The following is a 12361-nucleotide window of genomic DNA, read 5'->3' as shown; positions in this document are numbered from 1 at the left end:
ACATAGGACCAAGCCCAACTGGATGCCAATGAAATCAACAGCTGGGAGTCGGAAGGGGCCAGGAACTGAACTGAAGTATGACACCACCAGGAGTAGGGGCCAACACAGGGCCCAGGCTCAACTGGAGACCACAAGTTCAGGAACAGGGAGCCTACAGAGCCCTGAACATCATGAAGTAGTACATTGTTTATTGTCTCTAAATCAGTAGGGTTGTACTGCCCATAATCAAAACAATGCTTGTAGTATCTTTGCTTGTATGCTTGTAGTATACCTCTGTGTTAGTTTTTGTGTGGTACTTCAAAATTGCAATACAATTTGACTTAATTTGTAAATGTCATTAAATTAAAACAGATTAGCTTTGCACTGAGTCAAAGTATATCAATTATAATTTGGTGTTGTATCATTATTAGCTGTGACACGTGGAGAGTTTATTGTACAGGGCATTTTATTCTCTACTGTAAATACAGAGGGTGGTCAACAGTATGTCGGAACATCTAATTAACATACCCAGTCATCATCAATTATAACACTGTTACTGCATGTCTGGTGCACGAACATAGCAGAGACTTGTATCAGTCAACATAAACTTCACATTAGACAGAGTAACGCTCCACACCTCAAGCCCAATTACAGAAATTGACAGGGGCCACAGTTGGCTTCAAAAAAACATATTCTTTATGGAAAGGTCATTAAAAGGGACAGACTATGTTGTCAAAAAAAACACAAATCAGTACATATTTTCAGTACATTCCAGACAAATTTCATGGCTCTTAGGAGACTGGTATTGTGGCATTATTGAGATGTTTCAGAAGCATACTAAATATATAATGATTTAATGCAATCAGGGCAAAGTTTCAATTTTTTTCTTTTTTGTAGTCTTGACATGCCTTGGACTCAAAGTAATGCAGGCTTGAGTCTTTACCTTATGACACTGTGCTATATTAGTCAGTACAAGTGAGTGGTAAATGTATCCTGCTAAAATAGACTGTCATAGTATTTAATAAGTTACTTTAAAGAAGAATATTACAGACCAATCAGTCTCACCTGCATCACTGCATAAAATGTTGGAAAAAATGATTAGACAGAAAATAGAGGAGCATCTTAATGAAAACCATATTCTTGGAGATAGTCAACATGGGTTTAGATGAGGCAGATCATGTCTTACTAATTTATTAGAATTTTTTGAACATGCAACTGCAGCTGTAGATCATGTGAAAGCATATGATATGATATACTTAGATTTTCAGAAAGCTTTTGATAAGGTTCCACACCAAAGACTGATCCTCAAATTGCAAGCTGTAGGCATTCAGGGTAATGTAAGTAGATGGATTATGAACTGATTTATGTATAGGAAACAGAGGGTGTCGATTAGAGGAGTCGCTTCTAACTGGAGTGAGGTTGTTAGTGGAGTTCCACAGGGATCAGTACTAGGGCCTTTGCTTTTTCTAATCTATATTAATGATCTGGACTCTGGGATAGTTAGCAAACTTGTCAATTTTGCAGATGATACTAAAATAGGTGGCTCAGCAGATACAATCTCGGCAGCACAGGCTATTCAAAGGGATTTAGATAATATTCAGTTGTGGGCCAACACCTGGCAGATGAAATTCAATGTGGACAAGTGCAAGGTAATACATGCAGGTAACAGAAATGTCCACTATAATTACACTATGGGAGGAATAGAACTAGATGAAGTAACGCATGAGAAAGACCTAGGAGTCTATGTGGACTCCTCACTTTCTCCATCCAAGCAATGTGGGGAAGCAATAAAAAAGGCAAACAGGATGTTAGGGTATATTGTCAAAAGTGTAGAATTTAAAACAAGGGCAGTAATGTTCAGACTGTACAATGCACTAGTTAGAGCTCATCTGGATACTGTGTGCAGTTCTGGGCACCACACTTCAAGAAAGATATCGCTGCTCTAGAGGCAGTTCAGAGGAGAGCAACCAGACTTATTCCAGGTCTGAAGGGAAAGTCCTACTGAGAGACTGAGGGAACTGAACCTTTTCACCCTGGAACAGAGGAGACTACGTGGCGACTTGATCCAAGTCTTCAAAATCATGAAAGGCATCGACCACATCAAACCAGAGGAGCTTTTCCAGATCAGCAGGGACACACGCACCCGGGGACACAAATGGAAATTGGGTTTCAAGGCATTCAAAATGGAAAACAGGAGACACTTCTTTACACAGAGAGTTGTCACAATCTGGAATAAACTACCCAGCGATGTGGTAGAAGCTGAAAGTTTGGGAACATTTAAAAATAGTCTGGATAGGATCCTTGGATCACTTAGATATTAATGGACACCAAATGAGCACGATGGGTTGAATGGCCTCCTCTCGTTTGTAAACTTTCTTATGTTCTTATGTTCTTAATATGCAGTGAGAAGCATATGAGAATAGAATAGCTCTCACGCCGCGTTGTCTGCTGACGTGATCTCTCACTGGGGTCTTATTTTCATTTCTGTGCGCTTATAGGAATAATTGTAGCCTTTCCCAGCTTCCCAGTTGATTCCATCAGCAAAACTTTCATGAGCTCCTCCCAGGTAGAGACCATTCAGGTTAGAGCTGTGACACTGCCCATACCACCAGGCCCCTTTGTACATGCTACTACAACAGCAATCACAGACATCGTTGTCTCGATCTTTGGTGGAAAAGAGAAGGTTGTTGTGACCAGTCAAGGAATCACCTGTGGACAGAGATAGAAAACATTTTCAGAGAGTTGAAGAGGACTAGGAATTCAATAAAGATCTCTTTGGTCCTTCAGTAGTAATGTGAACATAGACATTTCAGGTCCCTTATATGGTAATATAGTAATATAGTATAAACCAGTGGTTTTCAAACCGGACCTGGTGTATTCACCGCCCTGCTGGTTTTTGTTCCAACCAAGGTCTAAACTGCTTAGTTGAATTCTTAATTGAACTAACAAAGCAATATACAGTTAAATTAAGTAATTAAGACCTCGGTTGGAATAAAAACCAGCAGGGCAGGGGGTGCCCCATGACCGGTTTGAAAACCACTGGTCTAAACCACACTGAAATGAAGTGATCTACTCACTTTCAATTTTCTTGGAGTGAGTATTGTTGACCTTACTGGGAAACTGAAAAGTTTGATTTTAAGTTTGTTATTTCATAAGTAACATTTTAGTGGCTATGGTTACATGCTGGTAAATAGTCACATAAGGTTGAATTCTGAATTAATGTTACAGTGTTTTGTTTAACATTGTATTATTACCAATCCTGTCTGGGGTGATTATGATTTGTTGAGTTGATTTTTGTTTATATGTATTAAACAATACACCAAAACTATTAAAAGCTGTAACTAGCCATAACCTTTAATAAGTCATGACTCAACCTCTACTGTCATGATGACTTTACCTGCCAGTGAATACATTTAAACTATTTTATGCTGCACTGGATTCTAGATAATTCTTTGGAGCAGCTGAAGAGAGGACTGGGCATCACAGCGGGGAACATACCTGCATCACCAGCCTCAAATCCACCCAGGATGAGTTTGTAGTTCTCAGATTCCCCCAGAATCTTAAAGGACTGGTATTTAATAAAAGTAGAAACATTGTCGAAATCCTTAAAGTCTATCCTCAATTCATAATTTCCTTTGAAAACAAGAGTAAATGAGACAACATTCAAATATTTTCACAATTTTAGTTTTTGTAAATTTAATAGATTGCTTTGATGCTACAGGGTTATTATAATTATATTGTAAGTATTATGTGTGTACTTTCATTATAATGTATAACCCTCTGAATTGCATGGGATACTTTGCTTTTACTGAGAATACTGATAGGTATATTTGCACCCCCTAACATGTTTTGTGTTTGTTTTTTAATGATATGAGTTATAATAATTTGTTCATTTTCTAAGCACTTCCACACCAGACCATACTGGTCTCCTCTCCCAGCTCCCCTCATGCAATTATTCACTTTCCTTGCTCCCTTTCCTGTAGCCCTTGTCTGTGACCCTACATCTTGACAGCACTTAGCTTTCACCGTCCAGGATGTAGGAAGTCACTTACTGTACTTGTGTAAATTGTAAATTGGAATTTGTAAAATGTATTTTGAATTGCTATTTTAGCCAAATTGAATTTGTAATGATTGATGCCTTGTACTTCTCTGTATTGTTGCACTTTGTTTGCACTTATGTTGTAAGTCGCCCTGGATAAGGGCGTCTGCCAAGAAATAAAAATAAAAATAATAATAATAATAATAACATGCATCCAGGTCCTCTGCTTCCCTATTTAACCCCCTCCCTGGCTTTCACACCTCGTGAAGTTTTGTAAGTATTCACTCCTTGTGACTTATTAAACCCTTGTAACCTATTATTTTTACAATACTGTACATCCTATGGACGCATTCACATTGGGCCGCAAGGGGACGTCAAAGATCATATTAATGTTTGTCGGCACTGACAGCTGAAAACAGACAACATTGAAAACAGCAAAACAAAATTAGTATTTTATTGAAAATACATTTCCGTAATTTTTCCGCCCCCAATGACTTGGCGCCCTGGGCAATCACACAGTTCACCCTGACCTAGTTACAGCCCTGCATTAGTCCTAGGTCATCCATGTAAGTTCATGCTCCATTGACTACCATGGATTAAATGGAACTTGAAACTTGTTGTTTCTCATTTAAAAAAGCCTTCAAAAAATCTGTTTGTATGTAATTTAATATGGTACTTTCCAAATGCAATTCAATCTTGTGTGCAAATGTTTGGAATTATGGTATGGTTCCTGAACTATTCCAAATCCAAATGTTTATGAATTTAAACTTACCTGTATTGGTCAGCAAATGAATATAGTCGTTCCCCAGCCAGAACTCTGACTCCTGATTCCCAAACCCTCTCTTGTAGGAGGCCCAGTCTCTGTAGAAATCCACTGATCCATCCATCCTCCTCTGGAAGACCTGCAACCACGCACCCAGGGGAGGAGTGAGACAACTGAGTGGAGTTGAATTTTCAATGCCATCATAACATATACAGTTTACAGTTTATACTTCATGGAGTTTTAAACTGAAGTTCAGGAGGAGGACAACCCAACCTCCAGTTTACAAAGCATCTGACAACAATCACACCTTCCCAGCATTTATGGGGGGATTCCAATGGCCTGGTCCTCATGGCCAGGTCATCTTTCCCTTAGTCATGTGAGTCCAGGCCAAAATGTATTATATTAACATTCTACATATGTCTATTGGGGTTGTCCAAGGTGTTTGTTTAGTTCTCATTCCCACACATATGCAGCTGTTCATTATGACATATGCATGCAATTAAGATTAACACAAAGATGAGAGGTGAGGGGACTAGAGTCTGCTATGAACCCAATAGAACTCTCTTCAAATGTGATTTTTTTCTTTCAGCTGAGACATTAAACCCTCAGATCTTTCAGCAGGTGGGATTTATTCATAACTTAATTTCCATTATTATACAGATAAGCTCCATCAGTTCACTCACCAGCCAGCCACCCCCATCAGTGGTCATGTCACAGTAGACGCGTATGGGGTTGCCTTCCCCTGTGTACACTGTATACCAGCCGCTCAGGGAGCTCCCCAGGTCCAGCAGGTCCTTGCAGTTTCCAGGCCCTGAGAGGACAACACTGGCACACTGACAGCGGATTGGACAAGAGCCTGGAGCACTGAGAAAAAGCTGGGATTTGGTCACTTTAGCCAAGTCCTTCATATATTATGACCCCCTAGGATTTGTGAAGGGATGGGGTGTAAAGAACAGATACAAAATTAATTAATGGACAATAGAATGGATCTCAACAGATGTGTAATGATGTAAAAACCAAGACGATGTCCACATAGAAGATGAGATTGTAAGCTTTGTTTGTGTAACCTGGAAAGGAAACGTTGTAAATTGAAACAATTTTGGGGAAGCCTTCACAGTTGGATTCAAGTGGATCAGCAAAGACTGCTGCTGATAATGATGAAGATTATATATATATATATATATATATATATATATATATATATATATGTCACGTTTCCCTCGGGAACAGAGGACCCAAGTGCAGTGCTGGATCGCAGGATGGTCAGACAGGCGTGGGTCGGGTACCGGCAAAGCAGGGCAAACAAGGGCTGGGCGAAGACGTGGTCGTGGTCACGGGCGATGGTCGAGGGAACAGGGCTCGGAGGTACAGGGCTCGGAATTGCAGTGGGGACTGGCAAAACTTCGCCCCGACTGAGGGAAGTGAGGGGATTATAAAGGGAAGCAGTAACCAGGCTTGGGAGGTGCAGGGGGAATAGAAACAGAGGGATAGAACAGGAGTGCACATGGGTGACTGGAATGTTAATAGAAAGAGTGACGAGAGCAGGGAGAAGGCAGGGACATGGCGGCCCATAGTGGGGATAGAGGGGGAGCGCTAGGGGACCATGATAGCTATTTGCATTGGAAAGCATAAAAAGGAGTGCCCACTTTTATTATGATGATGAAAATGAAGATGATTATTGTTAATTACCTATAAAGATTAAGTAGGAAGTATTCATGCTAAATTGAAACTAAATTTAGTTTTGAATAAGTAATGATCAATTATATCTTAGTGCATATCATAATCAACTGGAATCTGGAAGTTTTCTATCGGCTGAATCAGTGCCAAACCCAAACCTTCCTCACCAACTACTCAACTCAGCTGCTCGTCCTCTCCTGCCTGGACTACTGCAACTCCATCCTGGCCGGCCTGCCTGCAACTACTACCCACCGCTCCAGCTCATCCAGAACTCTGCAGCTCATCTGGTATTCTCTCTGCCCCGATTCACACACGCTACTCCACTGCTCCGCTCCCTCCACTGGCTCCCAGTCTTGACTCGCATTCAGTTCAAGACACTGACCCTCACCTATCGCTGTCTCAACCAGACTGCACCGAGCTACATTCAGACCCTGACCTCTGTGTACATCCACTCTAGCCATTTCCGGTATTCTTGTGCCAGAAGACTAACTCTGCCTCCTCTCCACTCCCCTTCCTCCAGAGCCGCTCCTTCTCATCCCTGTCCCCTAAGTGGTGGAAAAACCTTCCCACTGAAGTCAAAACAGCAGAGTCCCTGAACACCTTCTGGTGTTCAGAAGTGTATTCTTAAGACACACCTCTTTAGACCGTACCCGTAATTTAGTAGTTTGGCTAATCTCTCCTGTTAAACTGCACTTATGTAACGTTTTCCATACTTCTTGGTTTTACATTGCTAGTACTTGTGTTGTTAATTTTGATTTCCCCTATGCCCCCCTCCCCTTAGCTCTTAACTATGACTTCACACCTTGTATGCACTTATCAGCTACTACAATCTTGTGACTTTTGTATTAACTGTATATTTTCCTAGGCACTTAATTTTTGGCTTGTACATGTATTATGTTTTGAACTGTACTGTATTATTGTACTTTTGTAATGCTCTTATATTTTGTAAGTCACCCTTGATAAGTAATAATAATAATAATTATTATTATTATTAATAAGTAATTGATCTATGAGTATGATTCAATTAGCATTCATGAAACTAAATAGATCATCCAATAGCATGCATTCAAAGGAAGGGTGTTAACTACAGTTATGTAGGATGCGATCCTTTAAGCACTTTTACACAGATCATTTGTCTTTATCGTTCCTCTCCATATACTTTCCACCCAAAGGTGATCCTCTGTACTAGCGGGTCCTTGGAAGTTATCGCTCCATTGTTCATGAGTGTGTTTTAGGCACTTAATCTTGGATAAAGCTCCTTTCTCAACTCAGTAACAATTGGAACTCCACCCATCTCATGTCTCCTGTTCTCAGCCACTTCAGCTGTATATATTTCTCTCATTCTGATTCTCATGTTCACTCATCTTCCTCTTAGCTGTACTTGTGTTGTTTACCTCCCTTTTGTGCAGCCACTACATATTTTCAGAGAAAGCAACTATATATGACAACAGTGTTCCCTATGTGTGGCTATATGTAACAAAAGATAATGATGCTAATCCAAATAATAATAAAAAAATATGAGCCAATGACTCATATTGTAGAAATACAAGTATTATTCTGAATAATTCTGAAGATTTTTTACATCCTGTGCATTAACAGTGTCATTTCCTGTCTTACTGCTGATGTGCAGTGATTTCTGTTCAATGTGTTGACATTCAAATCCATTTATCCTGTATTCAGGACCAATTATGAACTCACCAGTCAAACTCTGATTCCCTGGCTCTCCTTTCTGGCCTGGGAAAAGAAAAAGAAAAAATATATACAAACACATAAAAATGCATAGAAAAATAATGAAGAGGTTCATAGCTCTACAACCCCTTCATCTCTTAGGTTGCGAGTGTCCGGTCTGTATTGTCTTATTTCTGTGTTAATCTTTATCTTATATATATTTTTCCAAAGCATCACATATTTAGCTTTGTATATTACTTTTCAGATTCTTGCTATCAGACAAATATCTGACATGTTTTCTCCTAAAATAATGTACAATATTTACAAATATATTTAATTAATTAATTAATTAATCATATTGCCAAACATTAATAAATATTTAAATACGTGCAGTGACCCTTAATCTATGAACTGTAGATCATTGGCTACATCAAGCCAAAGACTGGAAAACTGAAAACATTTATTGAAAAAGATAGTGATTTTTCAGGTGTTAAGGCTTTTGGTGTCAGATTTTGCCATAATAATAGAGGTGTTTGCTCATTATCTTTCCAATTACAAATTATTGTTTTCATGTTTAGTTTTAGTTTTTGCAAAAATGAATAGACCCAGCATGTATAGTGTATTTTTGTGTTTTAAACAGGATGTGTATGACCATATGAATTTCCCCTTGTGGGATAATAAAGTTTACCTTGTCCTTGACCTTGGAAAAGGAACATAAAAAGAAAGTAGTACACCGGAGGTATCTGCACATTTTACTACCATAGGAATCATTTATATATTGACATTAAACATTGCATTTGAAAGAATATCTCTTTACAAAATACTGAAACATTTGTGCTAAATATGATTAGTGATGAATATATAAATAAACGGTGTTATGTAGACAGCCTATGCAGAGTGAATTTTGCTCCCTAAAATAAAGATACCCAATGAAGCACAAATTCCCTTTTCTCTTGCATTGCCCCAGGGCTCTTTATATCGATTGGGTTGAAGATACCTCTCTTCACTTTATATGATCTATGACAGAAGGACAATGTAGTCCCTGTTATTTACCTTTAGCTCCAGTTGGTCCCATCTTTCCAAATGCACCTAAATCCCCTTTCAAACCTAAACAGATGAAAAGACAGTTAGTGTTGGTTAAAGTGACCTATACAACTGGAAGTTTTTTCCTCATCAAAATGTTGATATCAACAAGTAATGATGAGAGGCCCAGGCAGGACAAAAAAATTGCAATAGACAACCACAAAAAAGAATGATAGAGATATAGTTTATTTACAGTGTATACATGGTGCAAAGAGGGTTCAAAAGGGTAGATAGAATATTTACAGTCTACGGTAATAATAATTAAAAAAATATCTATGAAGGTAGAGATATACTTCACAAATTTGTCAAGCAAGGCAAAAAAAACTAAACTAAACAACAACAACAAAAAGACTGGAACAGCTAAGCTCTGTGTAAAAACTCCCAGAGACTAGCTATTTCCTGAACTATCATTAATCATAAGCACACACGTCTAAACCTGAGTAGGACAGTGTGGTCAGTGTGCAATGTATTGCCTGCAAACACACATCATGGGAGAACACAAAAACTGAAACACTGACAAAGGTTAGAAATACAACAAAGAAAAAAGAAGACTGTTAGGAACATCAAAGTGATTAGATTATTTTAATACACCCCTTCATTCACTCGAATATCAAGTTAAACTGCTATCATCTTTGACAGCAATAAGATTGTACTGCAAAGGGGAAAACAAAGTTGTAGTTTTTTCAATCATTTTCTAAATCTGAACCATTTGAATGAATTCAAGGAACACATGAATGAAGGTCTTATATTAGTGATTGGGAATAATAATTCAGCAAACATACAGAAAGGTGAGCGCAGACAGAACCACAACCGTGATGAAAAAACAGCTGATTTATTACACCACCTGATGCTTTGATGAGAGTTTTCAGAGGAGAAAGCATAACAGTTGCTATGTAATCCATTCCCTAACCCTGACACCCAGCTTAACCTTTACTGTTACACATGTGATCAACATCAGAACAACAGAGGAATAGCAATTGTGTAGTTCACAAATTCGTTCGTCAGGAATTGTGGCCGATATTGCAACGTTTGCACCCTAAATAGATACAATCTGTGTATATTTCTGTGTCAGTTAAGGGTGCAGTGCAGTCTGGAGGAGAAGCCAGAACAGCTGGGCCTCACCTGGAAGGCCTGGCAGGCCTTGATCTCCTTTGGTGCCCGGATTGCCAGGGTTGCCCGCTGTCCCTGGATGTCCTGGGCAGCCCTGAAGGAGGGTCATTCTCTCGTTGTTGTTCACACCCACAACCTTCACCACTGAAACACAGACACACATAAAAATCCTCTCAATTGTTTTTGTCTCTTTAACCTGGATGGGAATACTAAGACAGGGAGACAAACAGGACTTACCTGGACAGGTGCTTTCTGTGCCAGCGACCACACAGAGGCACAAGGCCAGAATGAAGGTTTCAGGAAGCCTCTGGAGAAGCATTGTGCTGCCAGTCTGGCTGTCAGGACTGATGGCTTCAAAGAGACAAAAGCTGCATTTATACAGTCAGATCGTCCTGTCTCCTTTTCCGTAGTTTTTGAACAGATGTTACAGAGGAGGAAGGAGAGAAGGGACAGCAGTAACCTCTAACCTTTATATTTCCTCTACCAGATCAAAAACAAAAAAAGTGTTGTTACGGTAAAATAAATCACACTTGCCAACAAAACCAGACTGTATTTTTTGTGGGAACAAAAAATCTAAAATGTAAAATGTGAAATAGAACTATGATTATGAAGTATGATTTTTTTAATAACAAATATGGCTTCTAAACATTTTCTACTGATGTATCAGGTATAGTCAGTTAGACGTTTTTACATTGCTTGATCAGTGGTTTCGTGGCTACAATGCCATTTGGTCAGGATCAGCTTTCAGCAACCTCATTGGTCTTCACATGAACACTAGCACATAAGTCCAAACTTAATGTTATGTATATATTCAATTAGTCATTTAGTACACAGAGCTATAAATAGAAACGATAGGTTGCAAATGAAACCCCGGTTATCTGAAAAAGGAAGCACTGCCCAAGGGGAAGGGGGGGGTTTCTGCGCACTTCCATAGGAAACCAATAGAAAACGTACACTATCAAAGCTGCAACTGGCCCCTGCATTCGTCACTCAGAACAGGTCCCTTCCACTTCCGGTTCTATAAAACGTGATGTCAGCGCAGGTTCGTTCTCTTTTGCCAGGAGCTAGGACTCCCGCGCGACCTTGCAGCACAACTCCAGACAGTAACCTGTAGTGGCACACCAGAGCCACCCAAGAGCAAGGACTGCAGTCACGCTCTACTGGGAACTTTCTAGAATCAGCATATACAAAGCGGGGCTACAGAGGTTAACTCTCACACCCTCCGCTTACAATAGCAACGCCAGCTGCTCTACTAGTGCAGCTAGGAACGAGGCCGTATCTACTTGCACAATATCTGGCACAGGCAATCAAGCAAATTGTGCGGCCTCCGTGCATATCATGGCAGTGGACCCCTGATTCAATAGGAACGGGGCCACAGACCCACTGAAAAGCACAACATAATACACAGCTAGTCAACAGAATAGCCGGGCTGAACAACAATATACAAATACATACATATCGCGCAACAGCAAGACCTTCATGCTGCTGACACACAGCACAGGAGCATCCTACTCAATAGCCCCACATAAAATACTACAGAGTGGAAGCGTCCCCTGTGCTGACAACAAGATTTTGTACAAACGAACTATATACACCATGGAGCGCAGGAACTAACTCATTCGCCACTCATGGAATACAGGAGCAGTCGACACCTACTAGTTAGACCAGCTAACGCAGGCAACATGAGCTCTACTGTGTTGACAAATACACAGCGGAACATGAGAGCCCACTTAAGTGCTTACCGCTGAGAGCATCAGCAGTGGACTCTTGCTCTATGGCACACAGCCAGAGCGGGCCATAGACCTGCTGACCAAGGAACTATGTACACAGTGAGGCAGCGAAACTCGAGTGCCAACAGCTGGGAACAGCGGCAGTGAGCTCCATTCTACACCTTTCCAGAATGGAGCCACAGTCCGTCCTGCTGTTTAACACATATTATATATACAGAGTGGGGTACAGGCCAGACGCATGCACCACCGCAACACAATGCATAATGAACGAACTATACACAGGCCGGCCTCGTAAGGCAACACACATGGAGG

At 40.2% G+C, this 12361-nt stretch overlaps 1 protein-coding gene across 1 annotated transcript; it reads right to left on the bottom strand.

Annotated features, from left to right (window-relative positions):
• Positions 1 to 427: 427 nt before the first annotated feature.
• On the bottom strand, positions 428 to 10681 carry LOC136750065 (ficolin-1). The gene is made up of 8 exons (XM_066704827.1): positions 10557 to 10681; positions 10332 to 10463; positions 9180 to 9233; positions 8157 to 8192; positions 5465 to 5592; positions 4791 to 4920; positions 3478 to 3612; positions 428 to 2688 (listed from the first exon to the last, which is right to left on the bottom strand). Exons 1-8 carry the CDS (start codon positions 10636 to 10638, stop codon positions 2441 to 2443), a joined length of 945 nt encoding a protein of 314 aa, XP_066560924.1. The 5' UTR covers positions 10639 to 10681; the 3' UTR covers positions 428 to 2440.
• Between the last annotated feature and the right edge of the window lie 1680 nt (positions 10682 to 12361).

Source organism: Amia ocellicauda, chromosome 5 (assembly GCF_036373705.1).
Source record: "Amia ocellicauda isolate fAmiCal2 chromosome 5, fAmiCal2.hap1, whole genome shotgun sequence".
NCBI lineage: Eukaryota > Metazoa > Chordata > Actinopteri > Amiiformes > Amiidae > Amia > Amia ocellicauda.
The sequence above is the reverse complement of the archived record's forward strand: the minus strand, read 5'-3'. Positions and strand labels throughout refer to the sequence as shown.